The 24660-nt window shown below is 50.6% G+C and overlaps 1 protein-coding gene across 1 annotated transcript in view; it reads left to right on the forward strand.

Moving 5' to 3' along the window:
• LOC144890727 (uncharacterized) overlaps positions 1-24660 on the forward strand; it is a 150407-nt gene that overhangs the window by 81672 nt on the left and 44075 nt on the right. Inside the window, exon 4 of the mRNA XM_078772373.1 lies at positions 2052-2197. Within this exon, the coding sequence (XP_078628499.1) occupies positions 2052-2197 (146 nt within the window). The remainder of the gene's footprint in view (positions 1-2051; positions 2198-24660) is intronic.

Below are 24660 nucleotides of genomic sequence, written 5' to 3' on the forward strand. Positions count from 1 at the left end.
CCCCCCCCCATTCCCCATGTCTGTCAGGCAGGTATGCTACAAGGAGGTGAAATCCAATGAAAATTTGGTCCAACGGACCAACGGAATTTATATCCGAGTGACATAAATACTGTTCTTACCTTAATGACTCATGTATGTGCAATCATCTTTCCCTTCGGTTAGCGTTAACGTTCACAATGTACTCTGGAATCCACTTCACAGTTAAATTGCCTTCTATGTGAACAAGAGTCAGTGAAGAACATCTCTCATCCCCCATGATTGAGCACAAACAGTTTCTAATCCGTCTCATTGCAGAAAAGCTTCGCTCCGAAGTGGCCGCAACGATTGGCAATGTGAGAGCTAAACTGAATGAGTGTGTACTAGTTTGGGTAGATTTATCGGAGACTATTCTTTTTGAAGTCTCAGAAAGGTAACAACAGATTCCATGCAGGTAAAAAGGTCCGTTTCTGCAGCTACAATCTGAGGATTCATTTTGGGTGAAATCTTAACACTAAGTCACAAAAGTGGATGTCGATGGACGCCATTTTTGTGACTTATGCACACTCAGTCACAAGTGTGGATGTGGATGAATGCCATTTTTGTGACTTATTAACACTCAGTCACAAGTGTGGATGTGGATGAATGCCATTTTTATGACTTATTAACACTCAGTCACAAGTGTGGATGTGGATGAATGCCATTTTTGTGACTTATTAACACTCAGTCACAAGTGTGGATGTCGATGAATGCCATTTTTATGACTTATTAACACTCAGTCACAAAAGTGGATGTCGATGAACGCCATTTTTATGACTTATTAACACTCAGTCACAAAAGTGGATGTCGATGAACGCCATTTTTGTGACTTATTAACACTCAGTCACAAGTGTGGATGTGGATGAATGCCATTTTTGTGACTTATTAACACTCAGTCACAAGTGTGGATGTCGATGAATGCCATTTTTGTGACTTATTAACACTCAGTCACAAAAGTGGATGTCGATGAATGCCATTTTTGTGACTTAATAACACTCAGTCACAAGTGTGGATGTGGATGAATGCCATTTTTGTGACTTATTAACACTCAGTCACAAGAGTGGATGTGGATGAATGCCATTTTTGTGACTTATTAACACGCAGTCACAAAAGTGGATGTCGATGAATGCCATTTTTGTGACTTATTAACACTCAGTCACAAGTGTGGATGTGGATGAATGCCATTTTTGTGACATATTAACACTGAGTCACAAGAGTGGATTCGGATGAATGCCATTTATGTGACATATTAACACTCAGTCACAAGAGTGGATGTGGATGAATGCCATTTTTGTGACATCTTAACACTCAGTCACAAGAGTGGATGTGGATGAATGCCATTTTTGTGACATATTAACACTCAGTCACAAGTGTGGATGTGGATGAATGCCATTTTTGTGACATATTAACACTCAGTCACAAGTGTGGATGTGGATGAATGCCATTTTTGTGACTTATTAACACTCAGTCACAAGAGTGGATGTGGATGAATGCCATTTTTGTGACTTATTAACACTCAGTCACAAGAGTGGATGTGGATGAATGCCATTTTTGTGACTTATTAACACTCAGTCACATGCTTCAGCAATACCCATTGCTTATTTTGAGAATCGTCTCTCTAACTCTGCAGTTACAACATCCAAAACGCAATTGTAAAACTGTTTTTTTTAGGTCGAGTTACAGTTGCGGGTGTTTCATGTGCATTTGTTACCTCTTCTACATTCTCTCTTTGACCCAAAGTTGTTAATCTCTTTTGAAAAAAGATGCAGCCAATCACATCACTCGATGCAAATACCACGCACGATATCTGCCGTGGCTGGGGGAAGAAACCTACACACTTGTGTTCCGTTTCGCTTTGTTACTCACGTTTAAATATGGCATGTTTTTAAATCTAAATTGTAAACTACTGAAAAACATGTTGGAGGGGCCATTGCCCTCCCTGCCCCGCCCCCAAATCCTCCATTGCTTGCTTTCCATCTCAACGTTTAAGAAACTCATTCTATCCCGATCTCCATTGCATTCCCACCCCATTGCAGGGCTGGCTCCATAAACGTGAACACAGTTTTATACTTTGATGGTGTTGTCTCTGAGACTGTGGTGAATGAACAGTTCCTCAACTACACAGATAGTGGGACCAAGCTTGGAAACCACACTGTGGACCCCACATCCATCCAAGTGAAATGTTTGTTTGCTATTTTACTTCCTTGAATTGTTGAGAGAGCTCTCCTTGTTCTGAAACATGTCACAGTCACGAATTCTTTCTTGCTTTGTTATCAAACCATGGTAAATACTTCATAATGTTTTCATTTTAAGCACAGTTATGTTTGATTTTCATTGTACTCTGGTTTCTCATTGTAATTCTAGTAATTGATGCACATGGAACTTTTAGTCCAAAGTTTTGATTTCCTCCACTTAGCAAATTTCCACTTTATTTAATACTTTCTGTTTACCACTTGACAATCCATCAGTCAGTGAATTACCAGGGAGGTAGAGGGAGAGGTGTTGGGGTCGTCCTTCTCGGGGCGACTCTCGGGGCGTGAACCAGGGGCCAGGGAATGTCCAAGGAACCAGAACCAGAACTAAAGTGAACCAAGGGAGCATGGAGAAGCTGGAAGCAGAGAAAGCTTTCACACTACCCACATCATTTTCTCCACATGGTACCGTGCACTGTTCTCCCCTCTGGACCATGTGGACCCTTAGTGCTGTTAATGTAAATGACATATACAGACAGAAACACAGATGTGGGAAAATGGGATCCTGGACACAAACATTGGGGTAAGGGAGGACGAGAGCTTTCCTAAACACTTCATTTGACACTGTCTTCTTAGTACATTAATTACGTGTGCTTATGCTAAACACGTACAATGAAATAACTATTCTAATTTATTCCCATTTAACTCCAGAGCCACTTACTTAACAAATATATATATATATATATATATATATATATATATATATATACATATATATATATATATATATGTATGTATATATATTGTTGCGGATATGGGATTTGCATCCATCCATATCCGCTTGTAAATATTCCCATATTTCCTCAATACTTCCCAACTATCCCCAATCCCCCATTCCCTAGTCCCATTTTCTGTAAACAACACTCTGTAGACCCGACCTCCCCCTATTTCCCCCATTAAATGTCGTGCCCAGGTTCACCGCATCTCATGTAAGACAACTATAGGACATCTTGCTAGTTATTCTTAGTCTATGTCAGTTAAGGACTCGTTTCCATTAATTCTGACCCTTCGTTGCACCAGAATGTGATTGTATGGCACCGTTAGGAAGTTTAGGACCTCCCAATACCTCCCCGCAGCTCTTCCTCACGGTTCAGCAACAACAACAACAACAACAGCAACGGCAGCGGCGGGCGCGGGGAGTGCGCGTCCTCACTCCGGCTTGGTTGGTAGGGGGTGTTGGGAGGGCACCAGGCCTCCCCAACGAGCCGCCATCGAACATGTGCTCGACGGGGTTACCAAAAAGGGGCTCCCTGTCAGCTCCTCGTCAAGGGCGGAGCCCGGTAACCCCCGCACCCAATGGAAGCGGCGGACCGGCCCCAGTGGGGCGGAGCCAACCAGCCGAGGGCGTGTCACTCCCCGCTGAGCATGCGCAGGGAGAGGGAGGTGACGTCAGATGCGCGCTGAGCTTGGAGCAAGCAAGACGTACCCTCCGAGCGCTGTGAGGCCTCCCCGCATCTTCTGGACTGGACCGTGCTTTATCCTGACCCCGAGCCAAGGTGCACCTTGTGCCATCGAACTACCTGTCCCTCCCTGCCATCAATCCCTGTGTAAGTCAGCCTTGTTCCGTTTGTCTGTGGTCTGTCCGGGAATAGATAAGATTGTATTTAAGTGCCCATCTCTTCTGTGTCTTTTACCTCACTCTGCCGTGTAATCTACCCCCTTTTCTCCACCACTGTAATTATACCCTCCTCCGGAGGTCTTGAGAACTGTACCCCTTGCGTCGTTTCCTCTTTCCCAGTCGTCGCGTCCTTTCCATCATTGATTTGGCATAGCGCGATTTGGTCAACGTCTGGGTGGAATCGGGGTCTAGTCGGGGAATAACTGTTCGGTCGCGGCAATACCACCGCTCGGTAAATAACATCTAAACCGCGTCCGTAACAATTGGTGTCGGGAGTGAGATACGGACCCGAAGCGCGCTTAACGCGCTCAAAATTATAAGTCACCGAAATTTGATTTTGTTTTACAAAAAACCCGAATTTTGAAAGTCGCGCTATGGGAGATCAAGACGGCTGGGTTCCGGTAGAGGAGAGTGAGGCAGGGTCGATCCAGGACCAAATTGAGGGACATGAGGAGAGCGAAGCAGTGAGGGCGGCAGGTTCGCAAAATGGCGTCCTCGCACACGAGGTAACGGGCGCGCAAAATGGCGCCTCGCACATGGCTACGGCGACCACGCCCGCGACCGTAGCAGCGCCGCTGGTGGATTCGAACCTTTTTTTTCCTGCAAATGAGGGCCCTTATGGGACAAATGGGAGACCAAATTGGAGGTTTGAAAAACAGTATAGAGGCTCAGAGTGAGCAAATGGGGGTAATGGGGTCCAATAGCGAGAAATTGAGGGAGGACATGGGGGCCAATAGCCAACAGTAAGAACAAAGGATGGGGTCCAATAGCGAGAAATTGAGGGAGGACATGGGGGCCCAGATCGGAGGGTTAGGGAGTAGAATAGAGGGATTAGACAATAGATTAGGGGAAATACAGGAGGGGTTAACGGGGGTAGAAAACAGAATGGCCGCTCAAGAGAATCAAATGGAAGGGATGAAAAAGGGGTTAGATGGGTTAGAAAACAGTATGGAAGGCAAATTGAGGGACATGAGGGACCAAGCGGAAAGGGAAGTTAAAAAAATGGGGCAGCAGATAGAGGGGGTCAGAATGGGGGTAGAAACTAAATTGGATGCTCACAGGGAGGAAATGGAGCAGATGAGGGTGGCATCTGGGCAGGAGATGCAAGTGATGGGAGAGGAGATCAGAAGAGGTGTGAGTGAGGAGGTCGGAGGAGTGCGCGAGGAGGTGAGGCACTGTGAGGAGCGCATGGAGAAGGAGGTGAGAAAGGGGACTGTAAAATTGCAAGGTGGTAGAGAGGAGTTGACGCTGGGAGTAGAACAACTGACAGTGGGACAAAAGGAGTTGGGGGACCAGGTAAAGAAGAACACAGCGGTAATAGAGGGTTTTAAATCGACACAGAAGGAGATGAAAAAGGACGTAGGGGTAATTAAAAAAGAGTGTCAGACGGTACATGAGGACCTAATGAGGAAAATGAACAAGGTGGTAGAGGTGATGGAGGTTAAAGAGCGGGAGGTGCGGGAGCACATAGAAAAAAATAAGGTGGAGTTAGAGGAAGAACTTAAGGGGGCGCACGAGGAGATGAAGGAGGTGAAGCAGAAATTAGAAGAAGTGGAAGAAGGGGTGAGCGAAATTAAGAAGCGACGGAGAGGGGATAAGAAAGAGATAAAAGAGGAAGTAAAAGCATTGGTCCAAAGTCTGTGTTCGGATCGTGATGATGTGCTCATTAACCGGATGAGGGATTCGCAGGTGATGGAGGAGAAGCGAAGAAAAAGAGGACCCGGTGTAAGTGGTGACCAATATGGTCGTGCGTATGATGCGCCAGGTGATTTAATGAGCTTGGGGGTCGAGATGCACCCAGGTGTTCGTGAGAGGCCGTTGGTGAAGTGTGCGACAGGTCTGGAGTGCGAAAAAGGAGGTGTGCGAGAAAGTCCGACTCTGGGGTGCATGGGGAAAGAGTGCGCTGTCAAAAGTAAGGAAGAGTGTACACCTGTGGTGTGTGTTACAGAGGGTGTAATGGGAGAGTGTGCGCGAGAAAGGTGTGTAACGGACGGGTGCATGAGGAAAGAGTGCGCTGTCGAGAGTAAGGGTGAGTGCGCTGTCAAGAGTGGAGGTGAGAGTAGTAAGAGTGACACGGAGCGTGAGTTGGTTGTGACAGGTGAGAAAGGAAGCACACCTGGAATGGTAGAGCGTGTGTGGGAATGCACGCTGGAATTGGTAGTGAGGCACGTGGTTGGGTGTGCGAGTGAGAGCACACCTGTGATTGTCACAGAGGAGGTGATCGAGGAGGGGGCGCGAAGAGGTGTGTTGGTGAGGTGTGCGAGCGACAAATGTGTGCCAAGGTGTTCGGTGGTCAGGTGTGTGACCAAGTCTGTGAGTGGAATTAGTGTACCTGGGTGTGTAAGAGAAGGTGCAATGACCAAGAGCAGGGAAACGGCTGGATGTATGAGCAAGAAAGGGGTAGCGTATGCGTGTAAGCATGCAGGTGAGGCATCGACGGTAACCGGGTTAGCGGTTAGAGCGACTTATAGCCGAATCGGGCCCTCGGTGCGTGCCGGGCTTCGCGTGCTGCGAGAACCAGCGGGGATCCGAGCCACGGCGGGTTCGAAAGGACCACCGTACGCGATCCACGCTGGGCCTCGCTTTGAACGGCCGCGTCCGTGCTCCACTAGGCGGAGCGGGCAGCCCGATAGGAAGGGTCGTCATGGCGACCACTTTTTGTTGAGGCATTCCGGCAGGTCGAGATCGGGCCATGGGATGGCTCCGTGCCGAGATGGTGCGTGGGACCTCGGCCCGGGTAATCCTCCTTCCCTGCACCGAATGCGGGACGTATCCAGCCGCTGGCACCAAACAACCCGCATTCATGGCTTGGCTGTACGAAGCCGAGCTTTAGAAGTGAATTGGCGCACCGAGAGGCATTAGTAAGTAGACTGTAATGACGAGGATAGTGTTTTGGCCCCGAAATTAGAAAAACAAAATTTGATGATTGGCAAAGGATTGGCAGTAATGATTGGCAGATGATGGGTAGTGATTGGCAAATTTTTGATTTGTTGAAATTTGATGTGCAAAATTGGTAGTGGGAGATGCCCGATGTGGTGGGATGGCAACTCTGTCATCCCTCACAAAATGGGGGCAAATGCGCTATAGATTATGGGGTGTATGGCAGTGAAAACTATCCCGGGTGGGTTAGGATATTGTGTGTAGGGATCTAGCGAAGATGATATTAGGTAACGTTAAGGTTAGTTAGTGACAAGGATACCTGTAGAGGGGACGCAGGTAGATTAGAGTGGATGATAATGACGAGGGAGCGCAATAGTTTAAAGGGACGACTGGGAAGCGCAAGTTTCAGAGGGGAGTAGTTAGATGAGATGATGCTGTGTGAGAACTGGACAGGTGTGTGGAGCAGTGTATGAGTAGTGAGTGTTGTGGATCAGCGCGAATGCGCTTGGGGGAGAGAAGGGTGCAGGCAGCACCAAGTATGAGAGCACAGGTGTGCAAGCACAGGTGTGTGGAATATATGGAGCAGAGAATGAGTGGTGTGGAGAGAGTTGGAGTAAGTGGTACGGAGTGGTGTGCATGGTGCGAAGGTGTGGATGGGGGAAGAGTGGACCCCTTTTCACGAGTACCCGGGGAGGGTAGTTTAAAGAATAGTTAGAAGGTATAGGTAAATTGTGGTTGGATATTGGCATCTGTGGTGCGGTTGCAGAATGGTATTATGGATGGGTGCATTGGTGTGGTGAAATTGGCTGGTCGTGTAGCCTGTTAGTGTGTGTAGTTGGTTGGGCACTCCACCACTGTGAGGATGTCGGCCAGGTGAGGCCGCAGGTGGGCTCTGGGAGCCGGTAGTTGTGAGTGGGTGCCTGAGGATCCCGGGTGTGGATCGGGCAGCCCAGTGCCAGAGAGGGCACCGAGTGGGGAGAGCGCCAGAGGGCCTTCCCCAGGTAGTTAGGTTAGGGTAAGGAGCAGGTAAGCTCGGAGGCAACTGCAGTGGTGGAGGTGTGCAGGTGGGTAGACCCGCTGGGAGAGGTACACGCCACAGCCCAGAAATTGTGCGAGGGCACCGGGAGATGAATCGGGGGAGTGAGACCCAACTTGAGAAGCACCACAGTTGGTCAATGGGAATTGGTTTTTAGAACCCATAGTGTAAGTGGGCCAATGGTTTGGCAGGAGAAAAACCCCGGGTAATGTAAAGTTGTTAAAGTCATTTAGGAAATAGTTAGGATTGATGAACCTGTCGCACCATACGCAGCCACTTGCCTGAGGTGATGATGATGACTCCACACCTGTGTTTTCTTTGTTTTGTGTTGCAGGAAATGAGAATTGCTGTTTGGATTTGTGAGACGCATCACGACGTGGATGAGACATTGGGGTGATTCCATCTCTCCCTCCTTAGGAGGGACTGATGATGAATTGGTGATGGCAGATTTTGATGTTGAGTTGGAGATGGCAGATTTTGATGAGAGTTGGAAATGGCAAATTTGATTGGTTAGGAGGGAGAGAAGACGAATTTGGTTTATGGGAGGAACGGGGAAGACAGTAGGGACGTTGTTGATGTGTAAAGTAGATGTTTATGGGTAGTGTTGTGTTTTGTGGATACAGTAAGGGGTAAGGGAGGGGCAATGTAGGTTACCTGGTGGGGGGGGGGGCGTACGGTAGGAACGTACCTGTCTCACCTGGTTCCCATGTGCCCCCAGTGTGCATTACCTTGTATTGCATGCACTTTTGCGCCCTTACCACCTTACTCACTTGTCTTCTTTTGTCTCCCACCTCCGAGGATCTGGCTTTGGGGCAGAGAGAGAGGAGAGAGAGGTGCTGGCTCCCCAGTTGTGGGCCTGTACTTCCGCTGCTTGCTGCCTGGATCGATACACCATATGGACCGCAATTTTTGTGGCCGCCCACAATGGACCGCAGTTTTTTGCGGTCAAGCACCACCCGTGGATGGACCTCTGGGTCAACGTGGCACCTATGCCATACAGGTGAACCACTTTTAGTTGGCACCCTGACGGCCACAATTCAGAAATGGATGCGGTTGGCGCCTTTCTTTATTTCTAAAGAAGCCAGAAGGCCACGTGCACCACACGAAGAGCAAGAGACACCTGCAGGGTTAGGGGTTGTTGAATTTATTTTTATTCATTGAACAATGGTGACTGCACCGGATGGTGCTGACTGTGTGATGGGGTGGTGCTTTTGGTGCTGGGAAGGGGTGCTCTGCACATTATTAAAGGCCGTAGGCCACAGAGCACTCGTGGGTTGGTGTATCGATGCTGGCATGCGTGCTCTCTCTATGCATAACATCTGCATGTGTTCCTCCAAAAACAGGTCCTGGATCGTAGTGTAAATAGCAGCGTAGTCTTGTAAATAATGCTCCCTACCGGCTGTATGTTTAGTTTGCGAATTCTTTCCGCAATTCGGTTATCCTGTGGGTGTGTTTCTGTGAGGAGAAGGGTGCAACGTCGCAGGGGGACATATTTACTCATTTGTGAATATCTGTAAAACTGTCGCACTCAGGGTAGAGTTAATAGTAGAGGGAACTACATCTGAGTGCCACACTAAAATAGGTAAACATTTATCGGGTCGGGACGCCCCGAGGGTAGAGAAGGGTGCAATGTTGCGGATATGGGACTTGGCCTCAATATCCGCTTGTAAATACTCCCCTATTTCCCCAATACTCCCCAACTATCCCCAATCCCCCATTCCCTAGTCCCATTGCCTGTAAATAACACTCTGTAGAACCGACCTTCCCCTTTTTCCCCCATTAAATGTCGTGCCCAGGTCCACCGCATCTCACGTAGACAACTTTCGGACATCTTGCTAGTTATTCTTAGTCTATGTCAGTTAAGGACTCGTTTCCATTAATTCTGAATCTTCGTTGCACCAGAATGTGATTGTATGGCACCAATAGTGAGTTTAGGACCTTCCCTTACCTCCTCCCATCTTCCCCATGAAACAACAACAACTACAACAACAACTACAACAGCAACTACAACAACTACAACAACGGCGCGCGCGGGGAGTGTGCGTCCTCACTCCGGCTCGGTTAGCCGCCATTACCCATGTGCGCTCCGACGGGGTTACCACGAAGGGGCTCCCTGTCAGCCCCTCGTCAAGGGCGGAGCCGGTAACCCCCCCCGCACGCACCCAATGAGAAGCAACGGGCCGATTCCATCTGGGGCGGAGCTAACGAGCCGAGGGCGTGTCACTCCCCGCCGGATATACGCGGCGACTTGCCGGACGTGACGAGAGATGCGCCACGAGCTTGAAGAGGAAAGAACCAGTCGTGACCTCCGAGCGCTGTGACCTCCCTGCATCTCTGGACCGGACCGGGTCGATTCTGCCCTGAGCCAAGAGTGCACCTTGAGCCATCGACTACCCGCCTTTCCTTGCCATCAATCCCCGTGTGAGTCAGTTTTTGTCCCGTTTATCTGTCGTCTGTCGGGGCTAAGAGTGTGTCTAAGTGCCTGTCTTTCTATGCTGTCCCTCTCATTCCTGTAATCTGACCTTCCGCCCTAATATAACCTCCTCCGGAGGTCTTGAGAACTGAACCCTTGGTGTCGTGTCATTTTAATCCCAGCCGTTGTGTCCTTTTCCATCATTGATTTAGCATAGCGCGACTTAGTCAACGTTCGAGCATAATCGGGTAACTTGTGCGGACACGGCGGCCATTCCGCTCGGCCCACCATAACATCAAAGTCGTGTCTGTAACAATATATATATATATATATATATATATATATATATATATATATATATATATATATATATATATATATATTGTTACGGACGCGGTTAAAGATGTTATTTTACCGAGCGGTGGTGTTGCCGCGACCGAACAGTTATTCCCCGACTAGAACCCGATTCCACCCAAACGTTGGCCGTATCGCACCGCGGCTGCCCAATATGGAAAACTCTAAAGCGACCGAATGCAAAGAGGAAAACGAAGGCAAAGAAAGGTTTGGAAATACTACTAAATTTATTTACTATTCACACACATAAGCAAAAAGACAGCAGTCACGTTTATTTACAAGCACATGAGACGCAGGTGACACAGTGAAAATACTAGCTTATACAGACTTATTGTTACTACCCAGGGACAAGACAAAAGACAGACTACGAGCACACTTACACGGGGAATGATGATAGGACTGGTGGGAGATGGATGGCTGGCGGGATAGGGAGGTCCAACTAGTCCTGCCCGGATCGACTCGTTGGGCAGCCGCCGCCCCTTCGCGGCCCTGCTCCAAACTGCCGTCCAGGCCTCACGCTGCTGTGGCTGCAGTTGCGGTGGCTCGATTTGCAGCTCAACTCTGGAATTCTCTCGCAGTTTCGGTGGCTCGATCTGCAGCTCAACTCTGGACTTCTCTCACAGTTTCGGTAAAAGCTCATCATCTCCTCTTGGAAACGCCCTGCCGTGGGTTATATCGGCCCCACCCCTCAACCTTCGCGAACCTCCTCGATGTTTCTTTCCTCCGCCCTCTCTAGCCAATCCCCTGGCTCATGGTTGGTCGAGTGGGGCTGGCTCACTCCTCCCCTCTATGACGAGGTGGAGACACGCCTTTCTTCTCCGACCCTGCCTCGTGGTCAATGGCGGCAATTGTTGGAGCGGAGGTAGTTTCCAATCGACGAAAGGGGGAATGGAGGTTTTGGGAGTGGGAATGAAGGGAATCTATCTCTTTCACTGGTGCAATGGAATATTTCAATTAATGGGAGACACAGCCTTACCCTAAAACACATAATAAGATATAAGCTATCGAACAGGGGTATTCTATGATTAGCTGACGTGCGGATGCTTTATGGACTAATTATGGGACGCCCTTTGACCTTTACACAGCTCCGGAGGCAGGAGGCACAGAATAACAATAATAATAATAATAAAGCACACAATCAAAAAAATACAGTCCTCATATCCGCAACACTGCACCCTCCTCCTCTTAGGCACGGCCCGGGCCTACAACTTTTATTTAGTGTGACACGTAGGTGTAGTTCCCTCTACTTTTAACCTGACCCTGAGTGCGACAGTTTTTTAAAACATAAATAAATGTCCCACTGCTCCATTGCACCCTGCCTAACAGACTTACGCCCACAGTTAACCGAATTGCGGAATGGTCTTCAAACTACACACTGACGGTGGGGAGCATTATTTACAATGACTCTGCTTTTATTTACAAAACTAACCTAGGACCTGTAATTGTTCTTTCTGGGGGGGGAGACAGTCTGTTCTGCATCAATGCACCATGAAAGCACCTAAAAACGCACCAATACACCCTCAAGCACCAATCGGTGCAGTCACCACAGTTCATCAGTGTTCAATGCATGTTCAATAATAAAAATAAATCAACAACCCCTAACCCTGCAGGTGGTCTCTTGCTCTTCGGCTCCCTCTGCTGGCTATTATTATCTCTTCCAGTTGTCATTTTTCTTTGCTTTCTTACTGGCGGCCTATTTGCAATAAAGTGTGCCCAATGTGTCCTTTTTATTTTATTTTATTTATGGCCCACAGGGCCGACTAGTGTGGTTCACCTGTGGGGCATCGGTGCCCTGTGGCCAAGGTCCGCCAGCAAGATTTTGGGCCCTCATGGCCGGTTCCAGCAGAGGGGCCATGCCCCAACCCATGGGGTCCATACGTGGTGCTCGGCCACAGGCATGTGGTCCATAATGTGGTGCATCGATGCAGACAGCTGGTTCTGAGAGTTCCGGGCGCACAATGGAGGACTCACGCACGCTCCCCTCGGCGCCCAATGGCGCACAGGTCATGTGGGAGACAAAAGAGACAAATGAGCGAGGGGTAAGGTCACAAGGGTACACATCAATAAGGCAATGCAAGGCGAAATGCGTACGGAGGGCGAAGTGAGAAAGCTCGTCCCTACCGTACGTCACCCCCCTGTCACCTACACTACCCTTGCCCTTACCCCATATTTACAAAATCTACACATTACAAATTCGTCACTACTGTCACGTCCTCCCCATATTTCCCTTATACCAAATTCGTCTCCACAATCCCTCTACTTCAAAATTTGCCATCACCCAATTCGTCATCAATCCTCATAAGGAGGAAGAGATGGAACAACAAAGCACAATGCCACACCCACGTCATGATGCGTCTCACAATCCAAAACATTTGCATCAAAAATAATTAAACATGGCATGGTGTGGAGTACCTGTCACCTCAGGTGAGTGGATGCAGATGGTGCGAGGAGACTCCAATCCTAACTATCCTCTAAATGACTTTAACACACTTTACACTACCCGGGGTCTTTCCCTGTCAATCCATTGGCCAACTTACATTATGGGTTCTAAAAACCAATTCCCATTGACCAAACTGTGGTGCTGCTCAATTTGGGGTCTCACTCCCCCGATTCATCTCCCGGTGCCCTTGCACAATTTCTGGGCTGGGGCATGTAGCTCTCCCAGCAGGTCTACCCACCTGCACACCTCCACCACTGTAGTTGCCACCCGAGCTTACCTGCTCCTTAACCTAACCTATCTACTGGGGAAGGCCCCTCCTGGCTCTGTCACCCCTCGGTGCCCTCTGGCACTGGGCTACCCAGGTCCGTCCTCCGGATCCTCGGGCCCCATCCACAACAACTCTACCGGCTCCCAGAGCCCACCTGCGGCCTCACCTGGCCGACATCCTCACAGTGGTGGAGTGCCCAAACCAACTACACACACTAACAGGCTACACGCCCAGCCATTTCCACAACACTAATGCACCCATCCAATCATCATTCTTCCACCCGCACCACAGATGCCAATATCCAACCACAATTTACCTATACCCTCTACCTAACACTTACACTACCCGCCCCGGGTATTCGTGATGGGGGTCCACTCTTCCCCCATTCACACCTTCGCACCATCCACTCCACTCCATTGTTTCCACCATACTCACTCCACGACCATCCATTCCAATACTCCATTTATTCCACACCATGTCTTCCACACAACCATTCTCCATACACCTGTTGGTGCACACCTGTGCACTCACACCTGGTGCCACCTGCACCCTCCTTCCTTCCTGGACCATTTGGTCAACACCACACACAATCACCACTACTCCCTCATACACTGCTCCACACACCTGTCCAGTTGCACACCTGTGCAATCACACCTGTTCACCATACACTTCCAATCCTCAACACACACGGCATCATCTGAACTAACTACTCCCCTCTGAAACTTGCGCTTCCCAGTCGCCCCTTTAAACTATTGCGCTCCCACGTCATTATAATCCACTCTAAACTACCTGCGTCCCCACTACAGGTATCCTTGTCACTAACTAACCTTAACGTTACCTAATGTCATCTTCTAGGTCCCTACACATTATCCAAACCCTCCCTCGGCAAGCTTACACTGCCATTAACCCCATAAAACTAGTGCTCCTTTGCCCCCCGCTGTGAGGGATGGTGGATCGGCCATCCCTTCACATGGGGCATCTCTTACTGTAAATTTTGCTCGTCCAAATCCAACAAATCAAAAATTTGCCAATCATCTGCCAATCCTATTCACCTTTCTAAATTTTGGATCAAAATCACTCTCACTATTATCATCATCATCACAGTCCGCTATATCCTAGCCTCGGTGCGTCATGACATCATTAAACTCGGCTTCGCAAAGCCGAGCAATGAATGCGGGTGGTTTGGTCGCCTGCAGGTTGAATCCGTCCGGCTTTCGGTTCAAGGGAGGTGGTTTGGTTGGGCCGAGATTCCACGCACCATCTCGGCGCGGCACCTTGCGGTCCCGGGCCCGATGGCTCAATCTCCCCCCGGTCGGAACCCCGTCCCCGCGAGGGGGCACCGTTCCGCTTCCTCCCACTCGCCCTTGAACCATACCGGTCGCCTCGCCCGCCAAGGCCCGGACTCGACCGTGCGGGGCGGGGCCAAGCCCGAATCGGCAACGACGCTTCGAAGAGAAACGACGCAGCTTCGATCCGCGCCGGGCCCTGCATCCAACAAAGCACACCGCGCCCCGAGTGCTCGCATCGGCTATCCGTCGCCCTAACCGCTAACCCGGTTACCGTCGATGCTTCACCTGCATGCTCACATGCATACGCTACCCCTTTTACCCTCACAAAACCCGGCATTCCAACGCCGTCCGTACATTCCACCAACGCTCTCCCTGTTACACACCACACCTCTCGCGCACACTCTTGCGCACACCTCGGTCCACACCTCTCCTCCGTAACACTCACCATGGGCGTGCACACTGGCATCCACCCACTAACGCGCTCAGATGGGCTCTCCCACACTCGCGCTACCACCAACTCAGGTGTGCTTCCTCGCACACCCTCAACCATTCCAAGCGTGCATTCTCGCACCCGCTCCACCACCAACTCACTCCCCGGGTCACTCTCCGTACACACCGACGTGCATTCTCGCTCGCACTCGGTTTCACTCCCACACTTTATAACACACCCACTCGCCGACGCACACTTTTTCCTCCCACGCGTGCCATTTCCACTCACACGGGACCCTTCACCAACGCCCGGATGCCATATCGATCCCAATCGCGTGACAATTCTTTTGTCGCCAAACATCCTCCTGCAAAATCTACCCGCACAATACACAGCACGACTCACCTGGGGGATCCTTTTCTCCACGCGAACCTGCAAACTTCCATTTGGATGAGCGAGTACATCATCATGATTTGAGCAGGGACTTTGTACATATTCCATTTCTCCCTGCAATTCCCGGGCTACCTCCGTCATCTCTTCAATTTTAATTCCCAGCACTGCTTTTTCTTTATTCACCTCGACGACCGCTGGCTTTAATAAAACACCCTCCTCTACCTCAGCGGTCGCCGGCTTTTCCAAACCCCGGGTCACGATTTCTACCCCTGTCATTGTACCCGTGCTTTTCTCAACTTCGTTCAACCGGCGCTTCTCGACCCGCGTTACCTCCTCGTGCACCCGTGGGACCTGCTCGCCCAACCTGCGGTCAATGTCTTCCTGTATTCTTTTTACCGTGGCGTTCATTTGCTCCCGAAATCCAACCGGGTTGTACCTTGCTTCGTGCCTCGCTTTTTTTGCGTCTAGCCCCTGAGTAGCCATCATTGCATCAAATCCTTTACTGTCACATCTCAGAGCGGCACTGAAATGCATCATCAAAACGCCCCAGTCCATTGGCACTGCGGGTCCGGCTATCGCCGTCACGTACGGGAGGCCGCCATTTTGTGTGCCTGTAACCTCGTGCGCGAGAGCGCCATTTTGCGCGCCTGGAACCCCTTCAACCACCTCCTCCAAATACATTTCCCCGAGGTCCTGGGTTACTCCTAAACCCTCCTCTAGCTCACCCACCGGCATCCGATCGCCTTGACCAGCTATGGCGCGATTTCAAAATTCGGGTTTTCCTTTAAAAATAAAACAATTTCCAGCAGCTTGTAATTTTGAGCGCGTTAAGCGCGCTTCGGGCCTCGTATCCCACTCCTCGACACCAATTGTTACGGACGCGGTTAAAGATGTTATTTTACCGAGCGGTGGTGTTGCCGTGACCGAACAGTTATTCCCCGACTAGAACCCGATTCCACCCAAACGTTGGCCGTATCGCACCGCGGCTGCCCAATATGGAAAACTCTAAAGCGACCGAATGCAAAGAGGAAAACGAAGGCAAAAAAAGGGTTGAAAATACTACTAAATTTATTTACTATTCACACACATAAGCAAAAAGACAGCAGTCACGTTTATTTACAAGCACATGAGACGCAGGTGACACAGTGAAAATTCTAGCTTATACAGACTTATTGTTACTACCCAGGGACAAGACAAAAGACAGACTACGAGCACACTTACACAGGGAATGATGATAGGACTGGCGGGAGATGGATGGCTGGCGGGATAGGGAGGTCCAACTAGTCCTGCCCCGATCGACTCGTTGGGCAGCCGCCGCCCCTTCGCGGCCCTGCTCCAAACTGCCGTCCAGGCCTCACGCTGCTGTGGCTGCAGTTGCGGTGGCTCGATTTGCAGCTCAACTCTGGACTTCTCTTGCAGTTTCGGTGGCTCGATCTGCAGCTCAACTCTGGACTTCTCTCACAGTTTCGGTAAAAGCTCATCATCTCCTCTTGGAAACGCCCTGCCGTGGGTTATATAGGCCCCACCCCTCAACCTTCGCGAACCTCCTCGATGTTTCTTTCCTCCGCCCTCTCTAGCCAAACCCCTGGCTCATGGTTGGTCGAGTGGGGCTGGCTCACTCCTCCCCTCTATGACGAGGTGGAGACACGCCTTTCTTCTCCGACCCTGCCTCGTGGTCAATGGCGGCAATTGTTGGAGTGGAGGTAGTTTCCAATCGACGAAAGGGGGAATGGAGGTTTTGGGAGTTTGAATGAAGGGAATCTATCTCTTTCACTAGTGCAATGGAGTATTTCAATTAAATGGAGACACAGCCTTACCCTAAAACACATAATAAGATATAAGCTATCGAACAGGGGTATTCTATGATTAGCTGACGTGCGGATGCTTTATGGACTAATTATGGGACGCCCTTTGACCTTTACATAGCTCCGGAGGCAGGAGGCGCAGAATAACAATAATAATAATAATAAAGCACAAAATCAAAAAAATACAGTCCTCATATCCGCAACAATATATATATATATATATATATATATATATATATATATATATATATATATATATATAATGGAGCTATTTGTTACAGCAGCCACGCTAGCCAATCGGCCCAGAAGCACCGAGCCAGATGGAAGGCCTAATCACACCTTTACATAGCTCAATTTGGTTCATCCCAGGTCTATCGAGTGACACATTGTATTCGTACTCCCACAGACCTACTCAAAATGGTGACTTAGAGAGGTTCGTCATGCTCAATGGGGAGGGGTTTGGTGTCTATTGCTAATTGTCCCGCCAAATCTGTCCTTTAGAGTTTATAGGACTTATAAACCTGCACGGTTTATCGATCGTGGAGGCTTGAAATACTCAAACGAGACCCAGTTAATTAATACGTGTATTCACGGAACAGGGGAAGGTGAATAGGGAAAACACAAACATTTTACATATAAAGTTATTCACCGATGCTGAAATATGCGACGGCGATTTTGGAAACATGAAGAATCTTGAAGTAAACTGTTCCTTAAGGGAACCTTAAGCACACCACAGTAGATGGACATGGCAGAAATACCAGGTATGGCTATGAAAAGTTATTCCCATACAGGCAACGTGATGCTCTTTTTATGGAGTGAATGGCTCCGCAGCCTGGTTAGGGTGTTTCATTGTACAAGCACCAATGCACCAAGTCTGCACCAATGGGAATTCCTATTCTCACGCAGGCAAGAGGTGGGGGAAAAAAAGAGATTACGTCGGTCCAGCAGCTTAGCTCTCCTTGCTGCATGTACTGAACTGGACTCTCACTGGACTGCAATGCAACCTATGGACAACCAGACTGGTGCCCCCACCGGTGGTACACGCATAGACCTTATATGGGCACTCAGAACACCCCTCCTTGTGACGTCTCCCCGCCCTGTCTACCCAACACCGTTTGATGGTTCGGCCATAAGTCATTGTCATATCCATCCCCTGAGCCTATCGACTCTTTCTGAATGTTTGATGCTTGGTTTTTGCACCAATGCTTGCGCCTCTTCGGTGTTGCAAGGGCGGATTCCTCTAAAAAACACATATATAACAAATTACACTGGATGGAACATTAAAAGGGGTTTCAAGGGAGAGCGGTTTTAGACACAAACATTAGGGACGGAAGCTGACATCTCTATGTACATATATCAACACGTAACCCTTTATCACAATTAACTTACCTCGCTAATACATGTATGAAGGGAATAACTATTTCTAATCTCTACAATATGTATGTATGTATGTATGTATGTATATATATATATATATATATATATATATATATATATATATATATATATACATACATATATGTATATATATATATATATATATATATATATATATATATATATATATATATATATATAATATAGAGTTTAGTGGTCCAGAAACCACTTTTAGTGGTCCAAAATACAGAGTGGTCCAGAAACCCTGGGCACATTTTGAAGAATGCTACCTGCAACAAACAACTAAGTTTATTATTGTTCTTTGGTGCAAAACAAAACATTATTACTTGTTAAACAGTCTAATCGTTCTAATATACATGAAACAGATCAGTTCAAATGTTCAATAATAAACTCTGACACACTCTGACACAGTTCTGCATGTTCCAGTCGTTAAGGCAGCAGTCTCATTACGAATGAATTGTTTCAAGTCTCCAAGGGTCGTAGAATTCCTTGCATACATTTTGTGTTTGAGGAAACCCCAATGGAAGAAATCACAGGGTGTTAAATCACAAGACCGTGGCAGACAATCACAAAACATTCAACCAGACCACAACGGCCAATCCATTTGTTGGTAATGTTCAAATCAAGGGCCTGGCATACACTGGCAACATAATGAGCAGGCGCACCACCATGCATGAACCACATTTGGCCATCATTGAGTGGAAATACATGCTGCTCCAACATTAGAAGGTAATTTGCAGCATTCACATTTTCTTCAAAAAATATTGGTCCAACAATGCCTCCAGAAAAAATGCCTGCCCAGACGGACACACTAGCTTGATAATGGACGTTATGCTCAACATTAAATCGTGGGTTGTCTACTGCCCATATGACGCTGTTATGACGATTCACAGAACCAGATAAAGTAAACTTGGATTCATCTGACCACAAGATCCTGTTCTGCAAATCATTGTCCATATCCATTAACCCAAGCAATGTCTCACATGCCTCGACGCGCATGTCAAAATCATCCTCAGATAGTTGATGAATTAATCTGGGTATGTATGGTTTCGCATTAAGGTCTCTTAGTATTCTTCAAATCGATGATCAGTTTACGTTGGTGACGTTTGATAAACGACGAGTTGATAATGGTGTGTTACTGTCGAGTTGTTGTTGAATGACCGCTCTGCTTTCCTCAGTTTGAACAGTACGTACGAGGCCTACCTGGTGACTGTTTTGGAAGAATGCTGCCGGTTTCAACAAACTGCTTGTTTTTTCTGCCGATGGATCTTCTGTCAATTGCGTCAGCGCCACATTCTTTGACAAGTTGACTGTCAACTTCAACCGAATTTACAGATACATAATACAAGCGTACAGCACAAATTTTCTGTCTCACGATATCCTCCATCATATTCGGGCGTCTAATTCACAATGAACTGAACTAATGCAAAGACAAACGCGTGCAGCACAGTGAGCTAAGCTCACCCCGATCCATATCACATGATCCACCTCACCCTGTTGCGTATCACGTGATGCCTGTGCGTGTTGAAGCGGTCACATACATCTACGAGTTATCATGTTTTGTTTTGCACCAAAGAACAATAATAAACGTAGTGGTTTGTTGCAGGTATCGTTCTTCAAAATGTGCCCAGGGTTTCTGGACCACCCTATGTGTATGTATGTGTATATATATATATATATATATATATATATATATATATATATATATATATATATATATATATATATATATATATATATATATATATGTATATATATATATACAGTCACGTGAAAAAGTAAGTACACCCCATGTAAAGTTTTGACTTTTTCAACATATTTCAACATACAGCTATTTGATCTTCATTTCAACAATATTGATAGATAAAGGTGATATTGTGGCGGACACAAAAGCCCACTGGCGTGGTGACATCATTCCACGCACCAAGTGGGCGGTGGCCACACCCGAGGGGTAGGCGTGGCCTCAGGATATACACCGGGCGACCAGCCCGGAAGAGTTCAGTGTTACAGTGTAGTCTTACAATAAAGACGTTTATATGTTACCGCTTGTCCGCTTCCTCCTTGCTCACAAGCAGCGCGCGTAACGCCGCGCTTTACTGGTGACCCCGCGCTGCTTGCCGCGAACGGGACGCCCATCCGTACGTACGGAAAACGCTGCCTCTCTCTGCGGTTTGGAGGGCAGGTGTTCCGATGGACGTTCGTCACCGCCGACGTGCCCATGGCACTGCTTGGCGCGGACTTCCTGTGCGCTAATGGGCTCCTGGTCGACGTCAAGCGCAGACGGCTTGTCCAGGCCGAGACGTTCAGCTCGCTCGCATGTGCGTTGCCCAGCTCAACGAGCGGCTTGCCAAGCGGCTTGCCGAACGATTCGGTTCCGGCCACGTTGGTCTGTACGCTTCCGGCAGCGGACGCATTCACCCGCCTCCTCGCCGGCTTCCCGGCCCTCACGCGGCCCACCTTCTCGGCGGGGGCCGTCAAGCACGGGGTGGCCCATCACATCCCCACCGTCGGGCCACCGGTCTACGCCCGGGCACGCCGCCTCGAGCCGACGAAGCTGGCGGTGGCAAAAGCGGCGTTCGCTACCCTGGAGCGACTCGGCATTGTTCGGCGCTCAGAGAGTGCTTGGGCGTCGCCGCTGCACATCGTGCCGAAGCCCGGCGGGGGATGGCGACCGTGCGGGGACTATCGTCGTCTCAATGACGCCACGACTCCCGACCGCTACCCCGTCCCCCACATTCAGGACTTTTCCGCCCGTTTGGCGGGCAGGTCCTTCTTCTCGAAGGTGGACCTCATACGCGGCTACCATCAGGTCCCCGTCAGGCCGGAGGACGTCCCGAAGACGGCGGTCATCACGCCATTCGGACTCTTCGAGTTCCTGCGCATGCCCTTCGGTCTGAAGAATGCGGCTCAGGCGTTCCAGCGACTGATGGACAGCGTCCTGCGCGACTTGGATTTTGTCTACGTCTACCTGGACGATATCCTCGTCGCCAGCGCGTCCCGCGAAGAGCACCTACGCCACCTCCGCACGCTCTTGGAACGCCTGGGCCAGCATGGCCTGATTGTGAACCCTGCAAAGTGCCGGTTCGGCGCCGCCACAATCGATTTTCTGGGGCACCGTGTCACCAGGCACGGAGCCGTCCCCCTGCCGGCCAAGGTGGAGGCGGTGAAGGGGTTTCCGCGCCCCCGCACGATCAGAGGGCTGCAGGAGTTCCTGGGCATGGTGAACTTTTACCATCGGTTCCTGCCCCGTATCGCCCAGCTCCTGCGCCCCCTGCACGAAGCTCTCCGAGGTAAGCCGGGCAAAGGCGACGTTACCTGGACCGAGCAGATGGACACGGCGTTCACGGGCGCGAAGCTCGCCTTGGCTAACGCCACCATGCTCGCGCACCCGGCGCCCGATGCACCGATCGCCCTCACCACCGATGCCTCGGACTACGCGGTGGGCGCGGTGCACGAGCAATGGGTGCGTGGAGCTTGGCAACCGCTGGCGTTCTTTAGCCGGCAGCTTCGCCCGCCCGAACGCCGTTACAGTACCTTCGACCGCGAGTTGCTCGGACTTCACTTGGCGGTCAGGCACTTCCGCCATCTGCTCGAGGGCCGGGCGTTCACTGCCTTCGTCGACCACAAGCCGCTGATCTTCGCGATGGGCAAGGTCACCGAGCCGTGGTCGTCCCGGCAGCAGCGTCACCTCTCGGCCGTGTCCGAGTACACGACGGACATCCAGCACGTCGCGGGGAAGGACAACCCGGTGGCGGATTGCCTTTCCCGGGCCGTCGCCCACGCAGTCCACCTCGGCATCGACTATGCCCGGATGGCAGCGGACCAGGCCGCTGACCCCGACGTCCAGGCCTTGCGGACCGCCGTCATGGGCCTCCGCGTCACCGAGGTGCCGTTCGACGGCGCGGGCGCAGCCCTCTGGTGCGACGTCTCCCTCGGGCGTCCTCGCCCCATTGTGCCCGCGGGCTGGCAGCGCCAGGTGTTTGACGCCATCCACGGCCTGTCCCACCCGGGCACGAGGGCCTCCCAAAGGCTGATCGCCGACAAGTTCGTCTGGCATGGCCTCCGGAAGGCCGTCCGCGGCTGGGCCAGGACATGCCTCGCGTGCCAGCGCGCCAAGGTGCACCGGCACACCCAGGCCCCGTTGGCCCCGTTCACGGTGCCGGAACGCCGGTTTGACCACGTCCACGTGGACCTGGTGGGACCTCTGCCCCCCTCGCGGGGTTTCACCCACGTCCTCACCATGGTGGACCGCACCACCCGGTGGCCGGAGGCCGTGCCCTTGGCGTCGACAACGGCGGCCGACGTCGCGCAGGCTTTCATCGCCACCTGGGTCGCCCGGTTCGGCGCCCCCTCAGACATCTCATCCGACCGCGGCCCCCAGTTCACCTCGGAGCTCTGGGGGGCGGTTGCGCAGGGGCTCGGGGTCCGGCTGCACCGAACCACGGCCTACCACCCCCAGGCTAACGGCCTGTGTGAGCGATTTCACCGCTCATTGAAGGCCGCGCTCCGGGCCACCCTCCGCGACGGCGGCTGGGTCGACAGGCTCCCCTGGGTCCTGCTGGGCCTCCGGACGGTGCCCAAGGAGGACCTGCGCGCATCCGCGGCGGAGTTGGTCTTCGGGCAACCGCTGCGGGTGCCGGGCGAGTTCCTCCCCGACTCCACGGCACCATGGTCCGCGGCACAGCAGCGCTCCGCTCTGCAAGAGACCGCCCAGAGGTTCGCCCCGGTGCCAACGGCATGCCACGGGCACCCACCGACGCACTTCGCCCCGGAGCTTCGCACGGCGGAGTACGTCTTCGTCCGCCACGATGCCCATCGGACACCACTGCGGCCCCCGTACGACGGGCCTTTCCGCGTGCTGGAGACCGGGGCGAAGCACTTCACCCTGGACATCGGCGGTACTCCTGACCGCGTTTCGGTAGACCGCCTCAAGCCGGCCCACCTCGATGTGGACCATCCACCGCCAGTGGCCCGACCCCCACGTCGGGGCCGCCCTCCTGCGGGCGGACCCCCGGCACCGCCCAGCCCCGCCGCCACGGCGCCCCCCGGTCCTGCACCCATCCCAGGGGCAGCCAGGGGCATCCCACCTGGTATCCCTGCACCCCGGACGCCGCCGATCGCCAGGGGGCGCTTCGGCCGGGTCATTCGTCTGCCCCGCAAACTGGCCCTCCAGGTGCGCGGGAATTCTGGGGGGGCGCGTGTGGCGGACACAAAAGCCCACTGGCGTGGTGACATCATTCCACGCACCAAGTGGGTGGTGGCCACGCCCGAGGGGTAGGCGTGGCCTCAGGATATACACCGGGCGACCAGCCCGGAAGAGTTCAGTGTTACAGTGTAGTCTTACAATAAAGACGTTTATATGTTACCGCATGTCCGCTTCCTCCTTGCTCACAAGCAGCGCGCGTAACGCCGCGCTTTAATATAATACAACAAATATCATGAAACATTTACATTTTGTAGTCCATTCTATGATTTAAATTAACATAAATGCAAATTTCACATGTGGAAAAAGTAAGTACACCCCGACATTTATCTCTACTTCAAATACCTAAAATTAGAATCAGGTGCACCAGCTCAGGTGCAAATGATTAGAACATCGTTAGAGAGGATCTTGGAGGAACCTGTCTTATTTAAACCTCAGACATTTCGTTTGGTTTGCGCTTTGTTGCTGAAATGTGCGGCGTCACCATGCCTAGATCAAAAGAGCTCTCTGATGCCTTCAGAAAGAAGGTTATAGATGCCCACAAGTCTGGGAAGGGATTTAAAAAGATCTCCAAACAATTTGAAAATCAATCATTCGACTGTCCGGAAGATCATCTACAAGTGGAGAAGATTCCAAACAACTGCCAACTTGTTCAGGCCAGGCCGCCCCAGCAAGTTCAGCCCGAGAGCAGACCGCAAGATTCTGAAAGAAGTCTCAAAGAACCCCAGAATATCATCACGGGACCTACAGGTAGCTCTTGCCACTGTTGATGTCAAAGTGCACGAGTCTACCATTAGAAAGAGGCTGCACACATTTGATCTACATGGGAGGTGTGCCAGGAGGAAACCTTTGCTGTCCAGAAAGAACAT

Source organism: Myxine glutinosa, chromosome 2, assembly GCF_964187855.1.
Source record: "Myxine glutinosa chromosome 2, kmMyxGlut1.1, whole genome shotgun sequence".
Taxonomy (NCBI): domain Eukaryota; kingdom Metazoa; phylum Chordata; class Myxini; order Myxiniformes; family Myxinidae; genus Myxine; species Myxine glutinosa.